At 46.5% G+C, this 25442-nt stretch overlaps 1 protein-coding gene across 2 annotated transcripts in view; it reads right to left on the bottom strand.

Moving 5' to 3' along the window:
* LOC134355818 (AP-3 complex subunit sigma-2) overlaps window positions 1-25442 on the bottom strand; it is a 65913-nt gene that overhangs the window by 28704 nt on the left and 11767 nt on the right. The window contains exons 4-6 of one of the 2 annotated variants that reach the window (XM_063066272.1): window positions 23098-23304; window positions 20998-21161; window positions 6936-7027 (exon numbers count right to left, since the gene is read on the bottom strand). In XM_063066272.1, the coding sequence (XP_062922342.1) occupies window positions 6936-7027; window positions 20998-21161; window positions 23098-23304 (463 nt within the window). Of the gene's footprint in view, window positions 1-6935; window positions 7028-13965; window positions 14080-20997; window positions 21162-23097; window positions 23305-25442 lie in introns of those variants that run through there. The other variant, XM_063066270.1, reaches the window with a different exon arrangement.

Here is a 25442-nt window from a genome sequence, read left to right on the forward strand (position 1 = left end):
ATTAATTGCATGAGAATTCCTAAACCCATTTGCACCTCTGATGTTTGAATCTTCTCCCTATTTAGATAACAGTCTGCACTATTGTTCCTTTTACAAAAACGCATTATCAGGCATTTCCCAACACTGTATTCCATCTGCCACTTTTTTTGCCCGTTCTTCCAATTTCTCTCAGTCCTTCTGCAATCACATTGCTTCCTCAGCACTACCAACCTCCGTCCTATCTTCGTGTCATCTGCATACTTTTCCACAAAGCCATCAATTCCATTATCCAAATCACTGACAAACAATATGAAAAGTAGCAGTCCCAATATTGACACCTGAAGAGCACCAACTAGTCACAGGCAGCCAACCAGAAAAGACCCCCTTTATTCCCAATCGCTGTCTCCTGCCTGTCAGCCATTCCTCTACCCATGCCAGTATCTTTCCCGTAACGCCACAGGATCTTATCTTGTTATACTTTATTGTCTCCAAACAATTGATACTAGAACGTACAATCATCACAGCGATATTTGATTCTGCGCTTTCCGCTCCCTGGATTACAAATACTAAATATTAAAAATAGTAAAAATTAGTAAATATTAAAAATTTAAATTATAAATCATAAATAGAAAATAGAAAAATAGAAAGTGAGGTAGTGCAAAAAAACCGAGAGGCAGGTCCGGATATTTGGAGGGTACGGCCCAGATCCGGGTCAGGATCCGTTCAGCAGTCTCATCACAGTTGGAAAGAAGCTGTTCCCAAATCTGGCCGTACAAGTCTTCAAGCTCCTGAGCCTTCTCCCAGAGGGAAGAGGGACGAAAAGTGTGTTGGCTGGGTGGGTCGTGTCCTTGATTATCCTGGCAGCACTGCTCCGACAGCGTGCGGTGTAAAGTGAGTCCAAGGACGGAAGATTGGCTTGTGTGATGTGCTGGGCTGTGTTCACGATCTTCTGCAGCTTCTTTCTTCCTTTAAACAGCCTCATGTGTGGCACCTCATCAACTGCCTTCTGAAAATCCAAGTAAGTGATATCCACTGCCTCTCCTTTGTCCACCTTGCTTGTTACTTCCTTGAAGAACTCGAACAGATTTATCAGGCAAGATTCCCTTTACAGAAACCATGCTGACTTTGCTTAGTTTTATCATTAGTCTCCAAGAACCCCGAAACTTCATCCTTAAAGATATACTCCAACAATTTCCCAACCAATGAGTTTAGGCTAACTGGCCTCTAAATTCTTTTCTTTTGCCTTCCTCCCTTCTTAAAGAGATGAGTGACATTCTCCTCCAGGATCATGCCAGAATCAAGTGAGTCTTTAAAAGAACATGACCAATGCATCCGTTATCTCTTCAGCAACCTCTCCCAGGACTCTGGGCTGTTCACCTTGTGGACAACAGTATGGTGACAAGGGCCGGGCTGTTCAGGTAAATGAAGGGTAATTGAGGAACGAGTGTGAGCTTCAGAATCCTGTTAATCAGTAACGAAACCCTCATCTCCAGAATCCTCTGCAACAACTCCAAAACCTGTACGTCCTTCCTCAAGTCATTAGTACTCCAGTTTATGTCCTGCAGGTGATCATTCCCCAAAACCACAATCAGACCATTCATACCAGGTCAATGTAAATTCAGGCTCCTCCAGACACCGGGCTCTAGGTCAACAGAGCCCTCTAGTGCACACAACTCCATCTGCAATCTCCGTGCCGTAGGTGGTGGGAAATGGTTCCTCATTAACTTTCACCGGGACGTTCACAATCTAATGGAAACACCACTGCCCACGAATGGAAAATCCTACAAAAAATAGTGGATACAGCCCAGTCCATCACTGGTGAAGGTCTCCCCACCACTCAGCACATCTACACGGAGCGCTGTCACAGGAAAACATAACCACCATCAGGGACCCCACCCCACTTTCTTCACGTTGCTGCCATCAGCAAGAAGCTACAGGCGCCTCAGGACGCGCATCAAAAGGTTCAGGGACAGTTACAATCCTCCACCACAAACAATTGTTCTGCCGAAAGGTTTCAGCCCGAAACGTCAACTGTACTCTTTTCCCAAAGATGCTGCCGGGTTTGTTATCCTCAACCATCAGACTCTTGAACCAGAGGGGGTAAATTCACTCAACTTCAGTTGCCCCATCACTCATTCCAAAGAAAATAACCCATCCAACATTCTTATCCAGGTTTTCCAATTCCGTCAACGTCATTATAACCCTCTTCCACATTTACCAACATTGTACTCCATCTGCCAGAACCCTGACCACTCATTTAACCTATCTGTATCTCTCTGCAGGCTCCACGTATCTTCTGCACAATTTGCTTTTACACTCAATTTAGTGTAATCAGAAAACTTAGATAGACTATACTCGATTCCCTCTTCTAGATCGTTAATGTATATTGTGAACAGTTGCAGGCCCAGCACTAACCCCTGTGGCACACCGCTCACCACTGATTGTCAACTGGAGTAACACCGATGTATCCCAACTCTCTGCTGTCTATTAGTTAACCAATCCTCTATCCATGCTAATATATCACTCCAACTCTATGCATCCGTATCTTATGGATAACGATGACACCAGTAACAACGAATTACGGACCTGTGTTCCCAGATCTCTTTGCTCTACCACACTCGTAGCTGCACTGTTCCAGAGTCTCTGTTCTAATACCCAATTGACAAGTTGTCATCTGAGGACAGAACAGGGGGAGAATGCCTGTGTCTACTGTAGAACAACGAGAGTGGGTTTGATACTGAGGGGTGCTGACAAGGTGGATGAGAAGAGTAAAATCCAGAACTCGGGGTCACTGGTGTCAGAGTGGATTCAGGCAATAGTTTTTGTGTTGGAAACTCGTGAGACTTTGGGATGATTGAAGCAGAGTCTTAGAATGTTTCTAAGTCAAAGAGAGACCCTTGAAAAGAAAGTTGTTGAAAGGTCACAGGTTCAAAAGAGAGATCATGGGGTCAGCAGAGGTCACAGGGTTGGCAGGGAGGTCAACTGGTCATAGAGAGATGAAGAGGTCAGCAGTGGGCGGAACAGAAAAGAGGCGAGAGTTGATATTGGACAACTGGAAAACAATGCTGGAGAGGTAGTGGCGGGGGACAAGGAAATGGCAGACAAACTGAATAAATATTTTGCATCAGTCTTCACTGTGGAAGACACGAGCAGTATGCCGGAAGTTCGAGTGTGTTGGGGACATAAAGTGTGTAAAGTTGCCATTACTAGGGAGAGAGTTCTTGGGAAACTAAAAGGTCTGAAGATAGATAAGTCACCTAGACCAGATGGTCTACACCCCAGGGTTCTGAAAGAGGTGGCTGAAGAGATTGTGGAGGCATTAGTAATGATCTTTCAAGAACCACTAGATTGATCAAATTAATTCTATTAAAATGAATGTTTTACCTAAATTTATATACCCCTTTCAGGCGTTACCTGTTTTTATTCCTAAATCCTTTGTTGACTCTCTGGACTCTATTTTATCCTCCTATATATGGAAAAATAAACGTCCTCGACTGAAGAAAGTACATCTCCGGAAAGTTAAAAAGAATGGAGGATTAGCATTACCAAATTTTAGGTTTTATTACCGGGTAGGTAATAACCACGTTTTGGTTACACTATATTAATCACAAGGACTGTCCCGGGTGGGTTTCTTTAGAAGCCAACTCGGTTAATAAATTTTCTATTATCTCTCTTTCAGGATCTTCACTTCCTTTATCCTTAAGTAAGAGAACTGAAAATGTGGTAGTCAAACACACTTTGAGGATTTGGATACAATTTAGAAAACATTTTGGTTTATTGAGATTCTCCCTTTCTAGACCTATTTTTTTTAAATTATTTTTTCCATCCTTCTAAGACTGATGTAGTTTTTAAACAATGGGAAAGATTGGGCATTACATGTTTCTGGGATCTGTTTGTGGGAGGAAGTTTTTCTTCGTTTGAACAATTGTCAACTAAATATAGTTTACCATTTTTTCCGGTACTTACAAATTAGAGATTTTCTGTGATCTCAATTATATACATTTCCTAATAGTCCTGATAAGAATGTATTAGATGAAATTCTTAATATGAAATCATTCTATAATGGTTCAATATCCAATATTTATGATATGTTGTTGGGAATGAGAAATGATTCCTTAGACAAAATTAAAAACCTTTGGGAACAAGATTTACAGACCTCAATTTCTGAAGAAACCTGGAATGAGATTTTTAAATTGGTTAATATTTCATCGTTATGTGCTGGTCATTCTCTCCTACAATTTAAAGTGGTTCATAGAGCTTATATGACCAAGGATAAGTTATCTCGTTTTTATATGGATATATCTCCCTACTGTGATAGGCGTAACAATGGAGAAGCTTCATTTATTCATATGTTTTGGACGTGCCCAAGTCTTGGAAAATATTGGAAGGAAGCATTCCAAACTTTTCTGTACTCTTTAAAGTAGATTTTAAGCCTAATCCTTTGACTGCCCTACTTGGTATTGTTGGAAGGAAAGATATCATTCTGAAGACATCTGATCTCACATTCTGTCTTTTATCTCTGTTATGGCTAGAAGGGTGCTTTTGTTTAAATGGAAGGATGCTGTTCCGCCCAATCATGCTCAGTGGTTACGGGATGTTGTGGCATGCCTAAATTTAGAAAAGATTCTTTGTTCAATTTCTGAATCTAACCAAGATTTTCAAAATTTGTAGGGGCTGTTTTAAAATTATTTTCATAATCTTTGACTTCTTGTTAAAGTACAGAAGTCGGTTAATAGTATATTTTATTATTTGATAAGATTTTTTTTTCTTTTTTCTCCCCAAACAGCTTCCACTTTGGTAGTGGGTGTAGATCTGTTTTTAATAAAATTGTTTATATTCTAATACATGAATTAATCTAATCTATATGAATATAGAGTAAGGAGTTCGTTAATGTGATTCAATATACTATATCTGGTATTATCATATTTTTTCTTTTGTTTTATAATATGTATTCTCTTGGCCTCTGTATTCTTCTATATAGAAATCAATAAAAAATATTGGTTAAAATAAAGAATCACTAGATTCTGGGATGGTTCTGGAAGACTGGAAAATTGCAGATGTCACTCCAGTCTTCAAGAAGGGAGAGAGGCAGAAGAAACTAACCATAGGCCAGTTAGTCTGACCTCAGTGGCTGGGAAGATGTTGGAGGTGATCGCTGAGGATGTGTTTTTGGGGTACTTGGAGGCACATGATGAAATAGACAATAGACAATAGGTGCAGGAGTAGGCCATTCAGCCCTTCCAGCCAGCACCACCATTCACTGTGATCATGGCTGAATAGGCCGTAGTCAGCCTGGTTTCCTCAAGGGAAAATCTTACCTAACAAATCTGTTGGAATTCTTTGAAGAAATAACAAGCAGGATAGACTAAGGTGAATCGGTTGATGTTGTGTATTTGGACTTTCAGAAGGCCTATGACAAGGTGCTACACATGAGGCTGTTTAACAAGCTATGAGCCCATGGTTTTACAGGAAAGATACTAGCATGGATAAAGCAGTGGCTAATTGGCAGGACGCAAAGAGTGGGAATAAAGGGAGCCTGTTGTGGCTGACTGCCAGTGGCTATTCGTGTTCCACAGGTGTCTGTGTAGGCACCGCCTCTTTTTACATTATATGTCAACGGTTTGGATGATGGAATTGAGGGCTTTGTTACAAAGTTTGCGGACAATATGAAGGTAGGCGGTGGGGCATGTAGTTTTGAACAAGTGGAGAGGTTACAGAAGGACAGATTAGGAGAATGGGTAAAGAAGTGGCGGATGGAATAGAGTGCCAGGAAGTGTATGGTCATGCACTTTGACAGAAAAAATGAACGGGTAGAGTATTTTCTAAATGGACAGAAAATTCAAAAATCTGAGGTGCAAACGGTCTTGGGAGTCCTTGTGCAGGATTCCTTAAAGGGTAATTTTCAGGTTGAGTCTGTGGCGAGGAAGGCGAATACAATGTTAGCATTCAAGCAAAGATGTAATTTTGAGGCCTTATAAAGCACTGGTGAGGCCTCACTGGGAGTACAGTGAGCAGTTTTGGGCCCCTTATCTTAGAAAGTTTATGCTGAAACTGGAGAGGGTTCAAAGGAGATTCACGAAAAGAATTTCAACATTGACTGGCTTGTCATATGTCGTGTTTGATGGCTCTGGGCCTGTATTCAGGATGGAGGAGTAACACTTCATTCTATCTGGGTAGCTTCCAACCTGATGGCATGAAGAAGAATCTCTCAAAATTGCAGTAATTTTGCTCCTCCTGCTTCTCCATTCCCCATTCTAGTTCCCCTCTTAGCCTTTCTCTTCTCCTCACTTGCCCATCACCTCCCTCTGGTTCCCCTTCCTTCTCTCTGATGGTCCACTCTCCTCTCCTATCAGATTCCTTTTTTATCAGCCCTCACCTCCTGCACCCATCACTTCCCAGCTTCTCACATCATCCCCTCCCCCACCTCACCTGGCTTCACCTGTCACCTTCTAGTTTGAGCACCTGGCCCACCCTTCTTATTCTGGCTTCTTTCCCTTCCTTTCTGGTCCTGACGAAGACCCTTCGCTCAAAACGTCAACTGTTTGTTCATCTCCACAGATGCTGCCCGACCTGCTGAGTTCCTCCAGCATTTTGTGTGTGTTGCTCTGGATTTCCAGCATTTGCAGAATCTCTTGTGTTAAAGAAAAAACCTTGGTTTAAAACGCGGCCAAGGCAGTGCGGTGAAGTGGTGGGCTGGCTGCAGGAGAAGCCTAGGGTTCACAGAGGGTGTTGCTTACTCCAGACAGAGGTCCAGTCTGCCGGTTGTTTCAAAGGAGAGATGGAAGAGTTGTGGATGTTGAGGGAATCGAAGGATATGGGGACAGTGCAGAAGAATGGAGCTGGGGGGGGAAGGTTGGACAGAGGGTAAACCCCAGACAGGCCAGGAACCCATGATGAACTGGGGCCATAATAATCCATTGGTCTCGGACGCCCACTACCCCTCCAGCAACACCTACCTGCCACCTTCCAAGAAGTTGCAGACGTTTTCATCCCTCCTGGACACCAACTGGAATGTTTCCCGGATGATTTGTTGTTGCATATCCTCGGACTGAAGAAATAAAACAAAAACTATCCGTTATTGAGGTGACAAACCCCAAACTAGTCAATCACCTCACCCCAGGAGGAAGCTCTCAACCTCCCCTGATCTAACTCCAAGCCGAGTATGTTCCGGTTAAACAGGAAGCCCCCTACCATAGACCGTCTCCAGACGTGCACAGATGTAGCAAGACCACACTGCTCGTGATCCACGCTGACGACAGATGGAAGGGAGATGAGGTACATTACCCACAAGTTACAGCTTGCCAACCTCAACCACATCCGATGACAAAATGGGTTTGTTTTCTGTACAAGGATCGTCGTTCTGCCGGGCTGATCCATGACCCTGCTACCATTTCCCAGTCTTGGACGCCAGCTTTTCCCCAGTGTCAGACATTGCAACACAGAACAGTAAAGCAAACTACAGGCCCTTCGGCCCACAATGCTCTGCTGACCACCCCAATGGCCATAAGACATAGGAGCAGAATTAGGCCATTCAGCCCATCGAGTCTGCTCCGCCGTTCCATCACGGCTGATTTATTATCCTTCTGAACCCCATTCACCTGCCTTCTCCCCGTAACCTTTGACCCCCCACCCCCACTCCCGACTAATCAAGAACCTGTCAGTCTCTACCTGAAACATATCCAAAGACTTGGCCTCCACAGCCACCTGTGGCACTGAATTCCACACATTCACCACTCTCGGGCTAAAGAAATTCCTCCGGATTTCTGTTCTAAATGAACATCCCTCTATTCTGCGTTTGTGCCCTCTGGTCCTAAACTCTCCCACCAAAGGAAACATCCTCTCCACATCCACTCTGTCCAGGCCTTTCAATGTTCAATGGGTTTCAATGAGGGGGATCTCACCGGGGAGCCCCCTCTGGGTCCTCTCCAGTGCCAGGACAGCTTTTCTCAGACAGGGGGCCCAAAGCTGCTCACGGCATCTGTGCGACCTGACCAGTGCCTTGTTAAGCCTCAGCACCACATCCCTGCTAAGACCAGTGACCGATCTGGACACCAGGAGGGGGGCATTTCACTAGGTCTCTGTCCAAGTAGAAATGCCAGCAGAGGGTCACCACAGCGAGAAAGAGCTCTGACCTGCGATCAACTGGCATTTGAGATTGATTAGCAAGAACAAATTAAAGGAAGGAAGGGGCAGCAGCCATCCTCCGAGTGGACACAGTCAGAGAGGTGACCTTGAGGCTTTAGCTCTGCGAGGCTTCAACGAAGAGAAGCTTCCATCAGAGAAAGGAACAGAAAGCTCGAGGTTAAGTATTTGTTTTTCTTTCCCTTCTCTGTAGCTGCTCAGCTGGGATGGTAGAGTGGCCAGGCAGGATAGTGGAATACCGTACTCCTCTTGTGGGACGTGGGAAAGCAGCAGGAAGTCCGTCCAGCTGCAGCTTCTAACTGTCTGCGTTATGAAGCTGAAGCTGGAACTGGGTGAACTCTGGATCAGTTCAGAGGCTGAGGTGTGACAGAGGGGACATATGGAGAGGCAGGATACAGGAAATTGCCCCTCCACCTACCTTCGTATCGTCCACAAACTTGGCTGCAGAGCTATTAATTCCATCATCCAAATCACTGACATATAACGTACAAAAGAATCGGACCAACACCGACCCCTGTGGAACGCCACTGGTCACCGACAGCCAACCAGAAAAGACCCCCTTTATTCCCACTCTATGCCTCCTGCCAATCACTCAATGCTCTATCCATGCTTGTATCTTTCCTGTAATATCATGGGTCTTATCTTGTTATTCAGCCTCATGTGTGGCACCTTGTCAAAAGCCCTCTGAAAGTCCAAGTATACATCATCCCCCAATTCTCCTTTGTCTATCCTGTTTTGTTATTTCTTCAAAGAATTCCAACAGATTTGTCAGGCAAGAGTTTCTCTTGAGAAAGCCACGCTGACTTCGGCCTTTTTCAAGGCATAGGACCATACGACACAGGAGCAAAATTGAGCCAATCGGGCCATCGAGTCTGTTTGAACATTTCCTTCTCAACCCCACTCTCCTACCTTCTCCCCGTAACCTTCCACGCTCTGACACATCAAGAATCTGTCAACCTCCATCTTAAATACACCCAATGATCTGGCCTCCACAGCTGCCTGTGGCAACCAATTCCATAGTTTCACCACCGTCTGGCTAAAGAAATTCCTCCTCTCTCCCAGGAGGCTGGATCTCTCCCAGAATTCCCACATTTCATCAGAACACAAAGCAGCCCCTGGAGCCAACCTCACTGCTCTATGTAACTATACACTAACAGACAAAAAAAATGAAGAAAAAAAACTTACCAGATACTTTTTGATTTTGTTTTATGCTGTAAGTCATCCCACTGACTGCAATTTTGCCTTATCACCTACCTGTCCTTCCTCACAGTCTCACTTCGCCCTGCATCTAGTTTTATACTCACTGCCCCATCACCCCAGTTCCTGCCAATTTAGTTTAAACCCTCCCCAACAGCTCTAACAAACTTGCCTAAAGGATATTAGTCCCCCTCCGTTTGAGGTGTAACTCATTCCCCTTGTACAGGTTTTACCTTCCCAAGAAGAGATCCCAGTGATCCTGGAATCTGAATCCCTGCCCCCTGCACCAGATCTTCAGCCACGCATTCACATTCCAAATCACCCTACCCTAACTCTCAGTGGCACATGGCACAGACAGCATTCCAGAGATTGCTACCCTGGAGGTTCTGCTTTTTAGCTTTCTACATACTGCCCTATATTCACTGTTCAGGACCTCCTCTCATTTCCAAACTATACTTTTAACATTCTCCAACATCAATCTGCCCCTTTCCTCCCACATAGCCCTCCATTATTCCATCATCCATGTGCCTATCTAAGAGACTTTTAAATGTCCCGAATGTACCTGCCTCTACCACCACCCCTGGCAGGGTGTTCCACACACCCACCACTCTCTGTGTAAAAAAAAAACTACCTCCGACATCCCCCCTATACTTTCCTCCAATTACCTTAAAATTATACTCATTTCGTATTTGCCACTTGCACCCTGGGAAAAAGACTATCTATACCTCTCGTCATCTTGTACACCTCTATCAAGTTACTTCCCATTCTCCTTCACTCAACCTGTACTCATAGGACACGCTCTCTAGTCCAGACAGCATCCTGGTGAATCTCCTCTGCACCCTCTCTAAAGCTTCCACATCCTTCCTGCAATGAGACAACCAGAACGGAACACAATACTCCCAGTGTGATCTAACCAGTTTTTCAGAGCTGCAACATACCTCACGGTTCTTGAATCCAATTAATGAAGGCCAACATACCCTACGCCTTCTTAACCCCACTTTCAGCTCGCTTGGCCACTTTAAGGAATATATGGACGAGGATCCCAGGTCGGTCTGTTCCTCTACACTGCTCAGAACCCTGTCATTATCCCTGTATTCTGCCTTCATATTTGACCTTGCTAAAGGTATCACTTCACACTTCTCAGATTGAACTCCATCTGCCACTAGTCAGCCCAACTCTGTATCCCAACAATGTCCCACTGTAACCTACAACCACCTTCTACGCTGTCCACAACACCGTCAGCCTTCGTGTCATCAGCAAACTTACCAACCCAGCCTTCTCCTTCCCCTTGCTCACCCACACAGAAGGCACAGTGTGATCCAGCCAAGTGTGAGGCGATGCAATGTAGCAGAACAAACGTAAAAGTAGAGTTAAAGGCAACACGTACAGAGGGGTTATGAGATCCGAGCCCTCAACACTCGGAAACTGGCCGCACAGGTGTACAGGGTGGTAATGGTGCAACATCTACAGTGATGAAATGCTTTGAGAGGTTGGTCATGACTAGACTGAACTCCTTCCACAGCAAGGACCTGGACCCATTGCAATTTGCCTATCACCACAATAGGTCAACGGCAGATGCAATCTCAATGGCTCGTCACACAGCCTTAGACCACCTGGACAACACAAACACCTATGTCAGGATGCTGTTCATCGACTATAGCTCAGCATTTAATACCATTATTCTCACAATCCTGATTGAGAAGTTGCAGAACCTGGGCCTCTGTACCTCCCTCTGCAATTGGATCCTTAAATTCCTAACTGGAAGACCATAATCTGTGTGGATTGGTGATAACATCTCCTCCTCACTGACAATCAATACTGGTGCACCTCAGGTGTGTGTGCTTAGCCCACTGCTCTACTCTCTGTATACACATGACTGTGTGACTAGGCATAGCTCAAAAATCATCTATAATTTTGCTGACAATACAACCATTGTTGGTAAAATCTTAGATGGAGACAAGAGGGCATACAGGAGTGAGATATGCCAACTAGTGGAGTGGTGTCACAGCAACAACCTGGCACTCAACATCAGTAAGACGAAAGAGCTGATAGTGGACTTCAGGAAGGGTAAGATGAAGGAACAGATACCAATCCTCATAGAGGGATCAGAAGTGGAGAGAGTGAGCAGCCTCAAGTTCCTGGGTGTCAAGATCTCAGAGGCTCTAACCTGGTCCCAACATATCGATGCAGTTATAAAGAAGGCAAGACAGTGGCTATACTTCATTAGGAGTTTGAAGAGATTTGGCATGTCAACAAATATACTCAAAAACTTCTATAGATGTACTGTGGAGAGCATTCTGACAGGCTCCATCACTGTCCGGTACGGAGGGGCTACTGCACAGGACCGAAAGAAACTGCAGAGGGTTCTAAATTTAGTCAGCCCCATCTTGGGCACTAGCCTACAAAGTACCCAGGACATCTTTAGGGAGTGGTGTCTCGGAAAGGCAGTGTCCATTATTAAGGACCTTCAGCACCCAGGGCATGCCCTTTTCTCACTGTTACCATCAGGTAGGAGATACAGAAGCCTGAAGGCACACACTCAGCGATTCAGGAACAGCTTCTTCCCATCTGCTGTCCAATTTCAAAATGGACATTGAACCCTTGGACACTACCTCACTTTTTTTAATATAAAATATTTCTGTTTTTTGCACATTTTTAAATCTCTTCAATATACGTATACTTTAATTGATTTATTATTATTGTTATTTTTATTTCATTTATTTTTTTCTTCCATATTATGTATTGCATTGAACTATTGCTGCTGTTAACAAATATCATGTCACATGCCAGTGATAATAAACCTGATTCTGATTCTGTTCATGGAAACTGTCTGAACAGGTGTACAGCCTGGTAACGGCGTACGTGGAAACTGTCTGAACAGGTGTACAGCGTGGTAACGGCGTACGTGGAAACTGTCTGAACAGGTGTACAGCGTGGTAACGGCGTACGTGGAAACTGTCTGAACAGGTGTACAGCCTGGTAACGGCGTACGTGGAAACTGTCTGAACAGGTGTACAGCGTGGTAACGGCGTACGTGGAAACTGAACAGGTGTACAGCGTGGTAACGGTGTACGTGGAAACTGTCTGAACAGGTGTACAGCGTGGTAACGGCGTACGTGGAAACTGTCTGAACAGGTGTACAGCCTGGTAACAGTGTACGTGGAAACTGAACAGGTGTACAGCGTGGTAACGGTGTACGTGGAAACTGGCTGCTCAGATTGACAGGGTAGTAAGGTGTACAGAGTGGTAACGGTGTACGTGGAAACTGTCTGAACAGGTGTACAGCGTGGTAACGGTGTACACAAAGTGGCTGCTCAGATTGACTGCATGGTAATGGTGTACGTGGAAACTGTCTGAACAGGTTGACAGGGTGGTAACGGTGTACGTGGAAACTGTCTGAACAGGTTGACAGGGTGGTAACAGTGTACGTGGAAACTGGCTGTACTGGTTGACAGCACACTTTCCTTCATTGGTCTAGACGATGATTTCAAGAGACAGAAAATAGCAGATTTATACAACTCTAGTTAGGCCATATCTGGAAACAGCTATTAACCTTTTCCCAGGGTTGAAATGTCTGATAGCAGAGGGCATGCATTTAAGGCAAGAGGGGAAAGCTCATTGTTCAAAGGAGACACTTGGAAGTAATGAGTACCTGCAGTGTTCCGCCAGGGGCAGATTTGATAGAGGAGTTCAAGAGGCTGTGAGATTTGCACGTTAACGTGAGGGAATGGACAGCCAGAAGGGATAAGAAGTCAATAGTTTAATTAGTTTGGCAGAACATCATTGGTCGATGGGGCTATCCTGTACTGTATTCTTCAATGTTCTACGCTCCTTGTTAACCTCTGTAGACTCATCCCTCAGCCTCTGAAGCTCTGAGAAACACCGTCTCCACCTGTCATTATGACTCTTGCCCTCCAGTCGCTGTACATCTCTTCCCGTTTAATATCACCCCTATAGTGTGGCAACCAGAACTCCAGGTGCGTCTCACCTACAGCTGTTAAACACAAGATGCTGGAAATCCTCAGCAACACAAAACGCTGCCCACAGCTTTGGTTTGGAGAAAGTGACAGGCGCCAAAAGAGAAAATGTTGAGGCATTGTAAAGTGCCCAGTTCATCCTCCACAAAATACAACCTTTCTACATCAATTCCATTTCCCATTCTTTGTCCATTCACCTGGCCCATTGGTTGGTTTCTGTAGTCTAACCTGTCTTCCCTGCCATCAACCACACTGCTGGATCCTTTATCAAGTGCAAACATCTGTACTGTCGCCTAAACTAGAGGTTCCTACCTTTTTTGTGGGACCCCTCACCACTGGCCGAGGGATCTGTGGACCCCGAACTGGGAAACCCCGGTTTAAACCATTGACGGATTGTTGAAAAGCGAACACTGAGGTACTGTATTACACTGAACAGCACAAGAACAGGCCCTTCGGCCCACACATTCCGTGCAGCCCAAGCTAATCCCAGCTGACCCTCACTCCCTTCCTGGTCATGTTTCCAGCCCCAGCAGTGTCAGAGGAACCGGCGGTCACAGCCAGTGATGGAGGCGAAGCTGAGGAGGTACACCGCGGGGTCGGGGACGGGGACGGGAGGGGTCCGCGCCGCGTCTGATGGCCGTGAGAGCGAGCCCCGGCCCCGGCCACTCACAAAGTGCTGATAGAAACGGCTGAGCCGCGGTTTGCCATGGTTGTTAAACACCAGGATCGCCTTGATCATCCTCCCGGCCCGGCCGCCGCTGACCCACTTCCGCCGCACCAACACTTCCGGCTCTCTGCTGCCCCCTACCCTGGCCGACTGCCCACTACACGAATAGAGCACATTCCAGTGCGCGGTGCACTCTGGGCAAAACAAACTGCCATTTTCCCCTGGACCCTCAGAATAGGATCAAACACACAAAAAAATACTGAAGGAACTCAGCAGGCCAAGCAGGGTCTATGGAGGAAAATGAACAGTCAATGTTTCGGGCTGAGACCCCTCATCAAGAATCCCGATGAAAGGCCTCTGCAAAAAAGGCCGAATGTTCGTTTTCTTCCAAAGCTGCTGTCTGATCTGCTGAGTTCCTCCTCCATTTTGTGTGCGTTGATTTGGATATCCCGCATCTGCAGACTCTGGAACCTCAAGAACGGATTCAACTGAGATTCAATAGATTGCATTCGTGTGTCTTCCCACCTGAATTTCGAACTCATCATGGCAGAGATTAAAAAGAATACCATACATCTTACTTTTCTTTTTTATCTTTTGCTTTTTCATCCTTATCCATACTTTTTTTTACATTATCCATACTTCTACAATCTGTTGACCCTCCCCCAACTATTTAGTTTAAAGCCCTATCCATAGCCCTAGTTATGCGTTTGGCCAGAATCCAAGTCCCATCACAGTTCAGGTGAGCCCGTCCCATTGGCACAGCTCCCTCCTTCCCCATTACTGGTGCCAATTTCCCATGAATTCAAACCCACTTCTCCCACACCAATCCTTGAGCCATGCATTTGACTCTCTAATCTTCTTGATCCTATGCCAATTTTCATGTGGTTCAGGTAGTATTCCAGATATTATCACTTTTTTGGTTCCGCTTTATAATTTAGTCCCGAGCTGCTCAAACTGCCTCAGCGGAACCTCTTTCCTCATTCTACCTATGTCATTGGTACCCACATGGACCATGGCAACTGGATCTTTCCACTCCCACTACAAATTCCTCTGCAGGTCAGAGAAGATGTCCTGAACCCAGGCAGGCAACACAGTCTTCGGTACACTCTATCCTCACGACAGAGAACTCTGTCTATTCCCCTGACTATACTAACCCCGATTATCACTACATTTCTCCTCTCTCCCCCCTCTTGAATGGCTCCCTGAACTATGGTGCCACAGTTGGGTTGTTCAACCTTCCTACAGCCCTCACTCTCATCCACACAGGGAGCAAGAATCTCAGACCTGCTGGACAAGCTCAAGGGCCGAGGCTCCTCCAGCACCGTCTCTTGAATCCCAGTACCCACCTCACTCGCAGTCACACCCTCTTGTCCCTGACCACAGACTGAATTTGAAGCAGCTAATCTAATGGGTGTGACTACCTCCTGAGACAGAGAATCCAGGGAACTCTCCCCCTCCCTGACGTGCCACAGTGTTTGAAGTTCAGATTCCAGGTTGTCAGCTTTGAGCTTGAGTTCCTCGAGCAGCCAACACTCGCTGCAGATGTGGTCACCAGGAACCACAATGGGGTCCACCAGCTCCCACATCATGTAGCTACAGCACATCACCTGATCCTGAATCATCCCTACTTTATTTAATTAGCTGTAATTTAGTGACCTTTTATTCAATCCATTACAAAAGCCTCTCCTGCTGCTTACCTGTACCTCCTCACAGAAATCTCTTGAGCCAAAGCTTCAGATCGCCACTCCTGCACTGGTCCACTCACACAAAGGCCGCTCTGCTTTACTTTTATTTAGTCCTGCCAATGAATCGCGAATCAATTGGTCTGCCGATGATGCTCTGAGCCCTGTGAAAAGCTCCTTTTTTAAACTCTTCTCCCCAACCTGTGCAAAACTCACCCTCTCTCTCTGGGTTGGAGTGATCCACGCCTACTGAATGAGGAGCAGATTTAAGGGTAGGAGTGATCTATGAATGCTGAATGGGGAGCAGGTTCGATGGTTGTAGTAGTCTACATCTGCTGAATGGGGAGTAGGTTTAAGGGTTGGAGTGGTTTATGACTGCTGAATAGCGAGCAGATTTGAAGGTTTCAGTGATCCACGCCTGCTGAATGGGGAGCAGATTTGAGAGTTTGAGTGGTTTATGACTGCCGAATGGGAAGCAGGTTTGAGAGTTTGAGTGATTTATGACTGCCGAATAGGGAGCAGGTTCGAGGGTTGGAGTGGTTTATGACTGCCGAATGGGGAGCAGGTTCGAGGGTTGGAGTGGTTTATGACTGCTGAATGGGGAGCAGATTTGAAGGTTTCAGTGATCCACGCCTGCTGAATGAGGAGCAGGTTTAAGGGTGGGAGTGGTTTATATGGACTACAGTCAACGTAACCACCATCTCTGTGGTCACTTAGCCACTTCTTTTCAGACACTAAGAAATAGGCCATCGGATCCAGTGGACGTTGGACTTTAGCTTGGTTAGATTACAAATTTTTTTTTCAAGTGATCAAGATGATTAGCAGTTCTCTTCAAAACTCGATTATCAATTGTTTTAGCTTCTTTTACCATGAAGGCCAATCAAAAATAATTTAGGATTTCTGCCATTGCACCATGTCCTGTTATTAATTCTTCAGTCTTCATATTAATTCTTCATATTGTTTTGGGGACTGATATTTTCTCTATCTGAAAACGTTATGTTCTTTTTCACACATTAAAGGGACTGGGACAATGTTACAGCTGCTCTAAGATGGTATAACAGCCCTGTGCACCAATGATCGTAACAATCCACTGTACCGGCCTCCTGCTGACCACACACCAATGGTGGCACTGAACACAGCTCACACATAGTTCTCCAAATTACCAGAGGTAAAGTGAAAACATCGATTTGAAAGTTTGAAAATATTAGTTAACCTTTATTCATTTAGAAAAGTGAAATTTTGTTAAAACAATTTATATAGAGTAAAAGAGTGTAAAGTATTCTTCATCAGCAAGATTTATTAACAAAAGAATATAAAAATCTGTTATTTCCAGCTGCTGACCACAGAGAGAGTTCAAGAGTTCAACCGGCTCCCCACCAGTGTCTCTAACCTGCCTTCACATCTCTTCCTCCCCAGCTTTCTGATCTCATTGACCACAGAAAGTCTGGATGGTATAGCACATCCTTGTTCAGTATTTCCTGCAATAGTTTCGATCTCCACACTCCTGGAGCCTCCGGAGGATCTTTCCCACTCACCCCCTTGAGAGCTACAGATGATGGGCTTCTCCTCACCACCATCTCCAGTGGCCTTGTCACTGTAACTAAATCAGCAGACTACAGGCAGAACTCCAGTACAAGTTCCGTCCGATCAACGTGAAGGATTTAACTCTGTCTCCTGATAATGGACTATTCCTCTCACTGAACCTGCAACTTTACGTATTTAGTGAGAACTGAGAGGGCAGCACATAGCATAACACTTCACAGCAGCAGCCATTGCCTCTGCTGCCCGGAAGGAGTTTGTACGTTCTCCCCGTGACTGTGTGGGTTTCCTGCCACATTGCAGAGATGAACCGATTAGGATTATATTTAGAGATAAAGCACGGAATAGGCCCAGGACTGTGTGGGTTTCCTGTGACATTGCAGAGACGAACCGGTTAGGATTATATTTAGAGATACAGCACAGAATAGGCCCTTCTGGCCCTCTAAGGCAGCCACTGATTTGCCCTAGCCTAATCACAGGACAGCTTACAATGACAAATTAACCTACTAACTAGTACATCTCAGATTGTGGGGGAAAGCGGAGCATGCAGGGGAAATTGACAAGCAGGAGGGAAGAACATTCACACTGTCTTACAGAGGATGGCAAAATTGAATTCCAGAGTCCAATGCCCTGGGCTGTAATAGTGTTATGCTCTGTGTTAGTAAGTGGGGTTTGCTATAGTGACACTGTGAGCTGCCCCTCCAGCACAACAGACTGGGCTGGCCATAGACACAAACCGTACAAATCATGTGACAGATTTACTCCTTTTCAAATCTTTCATTTCCCTACTGCACTGAGATAAGCTACTTTCAGTTCCGTAAATCCACCCCCAGCGCAAAAAAAAAACAAGCTCGCAGACCCCCCTCCCCTGAAGGAAAAAACAGTCACAATAACAATCACCGACCCCGGACACCCTCACTCACAAAAAACAGTAACAGTAGCACCAAACCTCCAACCCCTCCTTACACACAAAAATTAACAGCTCACCCATTGCTAACTGGCTACAGAAAGGAAACACTGAGAAACAGAAGGAAACCAATATAGCATACATAAATCTCAGAATATCATAAATATCTTTTCATCTGCATACGAGGAGAGCAGCCGACAAACTCAGTCCTTCCGTAGAGAGTGACAGCTGACCCGGGTCTGAACGTTGCTGATCCAGCTGCTGACCATCTCTGTTGGGAGCCAAACAACAGGAATTCTGCAGATGCTGGAAATTCAAGCAACACACATCAAAGTTGCTGGTGAACGCAGCAGGCCAAGCAGCATCTATAGGAAGAGGCACAGTCGACATTTCAGGCCGAGACCCTTCGTCAGGACTAACTGAAGGAAGAGTGAGTAAGGGATTTGAAAGCTGGAGGGGGAGGGGGAGATGCAAAATGATAGGAGAAGACAGGAGGGGGAGGGATGGAGCCGAGAGCTGGACAGGTGATAGGCAAAAGGGGATACAAGAGGATCATGGGACAGGAGGTCCGGGAAGAAAGACGGGGGGTGGGGTGACCCAGAGGATGGGCAAGAGGTATATTCAGAGGGACAGAGGGAGAAAAAGGAGAGTGAGAGAAAGAATGTGTGCATAAAAATGAGTAACAGCTGGGGTACGAGGGGGAGGTGGGGCCTAGCGGAAGTTAGAGAAGTCAATGTTCATGCCATCAGGTTGGAGGCTACCCAGATGGAATATAAGGTGTTGTTCCTCCAACCTGAGTGTGGCTTCATCTTTACAGTAGAGGAGGCCGTGGATAGACATGTCAGAATGGGAATGGGATGTGGAATTAAAATGTGTGGCCACTGGGAGATCCTGCTTTCTCTGGCGGACAGAGCGTAGATGTTCAGCAAAGCGGTCTCCCAGTCTGCGTCGGGTCTCACCAATATATAAAAGGCCACATCGGGAGCACCGGACGCAGTATATCACCCCAGTCGACTCACAGGTGAAGTGATGCCTCACCTGGAAGGACTGTTTGGGGTCCTGAATGGAGGTAAGGGAGGAAGTGTAAGGGCATGTGTAGCACTTGTTCCGCTTACACGGATAAGTGCCAGGAGGGAGATCAGTGGGGAGGGATGGGGGGGACGAATGGACAAGGGAGTTGTGTAGGGAGCGATCCCTGCGGAATGCAGAGAGAGGCGGGGAGGGAAAGATGTGCTTAGTGGTGGGATCCCGTTGGAGGTGGCGGAAGTTACGGAGAATAATATGTTGGACCCGGAGGCTGGTGGGGTGGTAGGTGAGGACCAGGGGAACCCTATTCCTAGTGGGGTGGTGGGAGGATGGAGTGAGAGCAGATGTACGTGAAATGGAGGAGATGCGTTTAAGAGCAGAGTTGATAGTGGAGGAAGGGAAGCCCCTTTCTTTAAAAAATGAAGACATCTCCCTCGTCCTAGAATGAAAAGCCTCATCCTGAGAGCAGATGCGGCGGAGACGGAGGAATTGCGAGAAGGGGATAGCGTTTTTGCAAGAGACAGGGTGAGAAGAGGAATAGTCCAGATAGCTGTGAGAGTCAGTAGGCTTATAGTAGACATCAGTGGATAAGCTGTCTCCAGAGACAGAGACAGAAAGATCTAGAAAGGGGAGGGAGGTGTCGGAAATAGACCAGGTAAACTTGAGGGCAGGGTGAAAGTTGGAGGCAAAGTTAATAAAGTCAACGAGTTCTGCATGCGTGCAGGAAGCAGCACCAATGCAGTCGTCGATATAGCGAAGGAAAAGTGGGGGACAGATACCAGAATAGGCACGGAACATAGATTGTTCCACAAACCCAACAAAAAGGCAGGCATAGCTAGGGCCCATACGGGTGCCCATAGCTACACCTTTAGTTTGGAGGAAATGGGAGGAGCAAAAGGAGAAATTATTAAGTCAGTGCTTCAGTCTTCCTTGCCACTTCAAGATGGAGTTGTTCATGACCCTGTGCCCTGTCTCTGGTCTTTTCTATGAGTCAGCTTGTGTTCTCGGTCCTTTTTGGCCTCCCGTCTCTATCTCCTTGAGGCAGCTCTCCGGACACAGCATGGCACTAAACCCTTCCATTGAGTTCCAAACTGTACGTCACAGGCTCCAACAGTTTCCGTAACACAAACAAGACAAAGGTGTAGAAAAAATGAAGCAATTTGAGAAATTTGCTATCTGGAAGATGTTGCCCAAGGAATCGTGTGTTTGTACCACCTAGACTGGAAGGATGAACAGTTGAATTAGACGACACGCCACACGGCCGGGGCTTCCACACAAGATTTCCTTCAAAGCCAAAGGGAACTTCTGAGTCAAGCACCAAGATTCTCTGGAAAACTTTCCACAGTTTTAACATTAAAAGATTATACAGTCAGAGTAAATGTTCATAAACAGATTTGAAGATGAAGATGAGTGAGATAGACTTTGCTGTTAGGGTCCCGTTTCTTTGTTTCACTGACTGCCTGGGTCTTCAATCATCCTGGAAGGCAAGAACATTTGTTAAACATTGAAAATATGAAACAAATCATTTCTGGAGCATACAACCAAGCTGGAGGAGAAGCCGAGTTCATCTGAAAACCAGGCTCAGGTTTACAACACATTCGTCAGCTCTGTAGACAGAAGCAGTCGTCAGTGGGGGGGGGGCGAAGGTGTGGGTGGGGACGTGAGCAAGTCAGGAACCATCTCTACCTAGCCCTGGTTCCAATTACCAGACCATCCAATAACAAAGAGTGACAACTCCCTCTATTCAAGTGGAAGTGCAACTTCAGGTATTTCAGATGGCAAACAAGGAAAGCCAACAGTCTGTTCCTGCACCATGGATGAATAATCTCATTCCACATTTCCCAAAATTCATGCAATGTAGATTTTTTGTTGACATCTTACCCATTCATCCTCGTCAGCCCCCTCTCCTTGGCCACTTTCTTTAGCCTCTTCCTCATTTTTCGACTTTGTAGCAAATATATTGTCTGTCCAAGAACTTCCTGCCTTTTTATCCCCTGCAAAGTTGCACTTTGTCACGGTTCCTGCATCCATTTTGACCAACGTAACTGAAAACCAAGAACCTGTGTTACTTGAGAGCACAGTACATCTTCCTGTGGCCTGCTTGGTTTCAGTCCTTCAACAGACAATAAGTGTGTGGAAATCCAAGCAACACACACTAAATGCTGGAGGAACTCAGCAGGCCAGGTAGCATCTATGGAAAACAGTCAACGTTTCAGGCCAAGACCCTTCAGTAGGACTGCAGCGTGTGGAAAGATCACATACATAATCCATCACACTCAGCCAGCGTACAGCAGCCATCACATACTGAAAAATCAGGGATATGGCCCTATTACAGATCAGGTGATGTGACACCATGAAAGATCAGAGATTTGAGTGTTATGGTGATGTGACACCGTAAAGGATGAGGGATTTGAGGGAACTAATGATCTGACACTATTAAAGATCAGGGATTTGAGGGAAACAGTGATCTGACTGTTAAAGATCAGGAATTTGAGTGTTACAGTGATCTGAAACTGCTACAGATAAGATTAGTATTTTTTGTCACATGCACATCAAAACATTGGGTGAAATGTCAGAACAGTTTAGTATCACTGGCCTATGCCTTGGAATATGTGTAGCAGCCAATCATTGCAATACATGGTAATAAAACTGCAACTTTCAATAAGAATATACAGTATAGAAACACAGAAAAACTACAGCACAATACAGGCCCTTCGGCCCACAATGCTATGCTGAACACGTCCTTACCTTCGAAATTACCTAGGGTTACCCATAGCCCTCTATTTTACTAAGCTCTACGTACTTATCCAGCAGCCTCTTAAAAGACCCTATCGTATCTGCCTCCACCACTGTCGCCGGCAACCCATTACATGCACTCACCACTCTCTGCGTAAAAACTGACCCCTGACATCTCCTCTGTACCTACTTCCAAGCACCTTAAAACTGTGCCCTCTTGTGTTAGCCATTTCAGTCCTGGGAAAAAGCCTCTGACTATCCACACGATCAATGCCTCTCATCATCTTATACACCTCTATCAGGTCACCTCTCTTCCTCCGTTGCTCCAAGGAGAAAAGGCCAAGTTCACTCAACCTATTGTCATAAGGCATGCTCCCCAATCCAGGCAACATCCTTGTAAATCTCCTCTGCACCCTTTCCATGGTTTCCACATCGTTCCTGTAGTGAGAAGACCAGAACTGAGCACAATACTCCAAGTGGGGTCTGACCAGGGTCCTATATAGCTTTAACATTACCTCTCAGCTCTTGAACTCAATCCCACTGTTGATGAATGTAAAAAAAACATTAAATTAAATAGTAGTACAAAAAGAGAGGAAAAAGGTGAATAGTGTTCACAGGGAGGGGAAGAAGCTGTTTCTGAAATGTTGAGTATGTGTCTTCAGGCTCCTGTACCTCCTCTGAGAAGAGGGCTTGTCCTGGGTGATGGGGGTCCTTAATGACGGATGCTGTCACTGAAGATGCCCCAGTGCTGGGGAGGTTACTGCCCATGATGGAGCTGGCCAAGTTTAAAACATTCACAATGTGTCGTTTGCACCAACAACCAACACAATCAGAGAGGGGCCGTCCGCAGGGAGCTGAGGCCAGCACAGATAAGCCATGATTACACTGAATGGTGGGGCAGAGCTCTTCATCTCCCCCTTCTCCCAACCACCCACCTTCCCCCTCACGTGGTCTCACCTGTCAACTGGCAGCTTGTACTCCTGTCACTCCCCCCATCTTCTCATTCCAGCTTCTGCCCCATTCCTTCCCAGTCCTGAAGGGTCTAGGCCGGCAGCGTCAACTGTTTATTCCCCGCCACAGATGCTGAGTTACTCCAGCAGCGTGTGAGAGAGTGCGAGCGAGCGTGTGTGAGTGCGAGAGCGAGATGTTTTTGTTCTGGAGACTGTTTATTGCCCTCCCAAATGGAAAAATTCCACTTGAATGTTTCAGATTCAAGAACAGCCTGTTACAGAAAGAAGCACTCACAGATAAATGGGCTATCATCCCTCGTTTTCAGGCGCAATGTGTCTCCAATCTCCAAGTCAATGTTTTTCATCTCTTCCTCAGTGATCCAGAAAGCCAGGCTGTCACCAGGGGTGTGTTTCTCAGAGATCTGTGCCAGCTCCAGTTTGTAAATCAACTTCTTCAACTCCTCTGCTGAAATCCTATCCGACTGTCCTTTAGCTTCCACCTCTACCGTGTGAAGTAACAAAGGCCCAGTCAGACTCCACAATTCCTTCAAATACCCCTCCATCCACCCTACACCCCCCAGTCTCTGAACCCATTCATTGATCACTTAACACCAATCAGGAGCAGCTGGAGGCCACTCAGCCCATCAAACCCATGATGTCATCATGGCTGATCTTCACTGGCCTCAACTCCTCTTCTGCACCAGGTCTCCATAAACCTTCAATACCTAGTGGTGTAGATCACATTGCTGCTGCCTTACGGCTCCAGCAGTCTGGCTTCACACCTGACTCTGTGTCTGTCTATGCCCGTGTGCCCCCGCCTGTGTCTGTCTGTGCCCGTGTGCGCCCGCCTGTTTCTGTCTGTGCCCGTGTGCGCCCGCCTGTGTGTTCCCGTGTGTGCCTGCCTGTGTGTCTGTTCCCGTGTGCCCGCCTGCATGTGTCTGTGCCCGTGTGCGCCCCGTCTGTGCCCGTGTGCGCCCGCCTGTGTGTCTGTGCCCGTGTGCACCCGCTTGTGTGTCTGTGCCCATGTGCACCTGCCTGCGTGTCTGTGCCCGTGTGCGCCCGCCTGCGTGTCTGTGCCCGTGTGCGCCCGCCTGTGTCTGTGCCTGTGTGCGCCCGCCTGTGTGTCTGTGCCCGTGTGCGCCCGCCTGTGTGTCTGTGCCCGTGTGCACCCACCTGTGTGTGTCTGTGCCCGTGCGCCTGCTTGTGTCTGTGCCTGTGTGCGCCCACCTGTGTGTCTGTGCCCGTGCGCCCGCCTGTGTGTCTGTGCCCATGCGCCCGCCTGTGTGTCTGTGCCTGTGTGCGCTCACCTGTGTGTCTGTGCCCATGTGCGCCCGCCTACGTGTGTCTGTGTCCCAGCGTGCATAGCTGTGTCTGTCTGTACCTGTGAGTGAAGGTGGCTGTGCATGTGTGGGTGTGTGTGCCTCCATGTTTCAAAGTGTATGCACCTTGTGTCTGCACATTCTTCGCCTGTGCGTCTGCACATTCGTTTGCTAACTGAGTGGGTTCACACCCACATCCCAGAAGCATAGACTGGTAGATCAATAGGCTGCTAAAAATTACCCCATGTAGTAGATTCTGGAGGTAACACAAGAGTAAGTAGGTCACAGGAAAGACAAAGGGTATGCATGGTAGTGTAGGGATTAGTGTAATGGTTTCACAGCGAGCCAGGTACAACTGCTGTCACACGTAGCAGTAACTGTAATGGTTTCACAGCGAGCCAGGTACAACTGCTGTCACACATAGCAGTAACTGTAATGGTTTCACAGCGAGCCAGGTACAACTGCTGTCACATTGTGCAGTTACTGTAACAGTTTCACAGCGAGCCAGGTACAACTGCTGTCACATTGTGCAGTTACTGTAACGGTTTCACAGTGAGCCAGGTACAACTGCTGTCACATTGTGCAGTTACTGTAATGGTTTCACAGTGAGCCAGGTACAACTGCTGTCACATTGTGCAGTTACTGTAACGGTTTCACAGTGAGCCAGGTACAACTGCTGTCACACGTAGCAGTAACTGTAATGGTTTCACAGCGAGCCAGGTACAACTGCTGTCACATTGTGCAGTTACTGTAACGGTTTCACAGCGAGCCAGGTACAACTGCTGTCACACGTGGCAGTAACTGTAACGGTTTCACAGTGAGCCAGGTACAACTGCTTCCACGTGGGTTCCCTCCCAGTGGTCTGGTTTCCTCCCACGTTTCAAAGACGTGGAATGTCTTCGGACTATGAACCTACAAGTAGGTTCAGTGGTCACATGGGTGTAATTGGGTGTGGCTGGTGTGGGCTCACTGGGGCCTGTTGTATCTCGAAATAAATAGAAGGGTAAATGATGGGAATAGCCGGCCGATGGTGTAGTGGCATCTGCACCGGACATCAAGCCGAGTGGTCCCGGGTTCGAATCCGGCTGGCTCCTTGTATACTTTCCGTGCTGGGCTGAGCATCGAGTCAGTTAAAGACAATGCTGAAGAAACAGCAAGGTTTCCACCCAATGCATCACAAGTCACAGAGAGGAACAACAAACAAACAAGGAGAATGGGATTGTTCTGTAAGGCTACATGGACTTAATGTTGTAAGGAAACACGGAAACAGAGTAGGGCAGGATACCATGGGAATGAAGACAGGAGTGAGGGAGATGAAGGT

Source organism: Mobula hypostoma, chromosome 13, assembly GCF_963921235.1.
Source record: "Mobula hypostoma chromosome 13, sMobHyp1.1, whole genome shotgun sequence".
NCBI lineage: Eukaryota > Metazoa > Chordata > Chondrichthyes > Myliobatiformes > Myliobatidae > Mobula > Mobula hypostoma.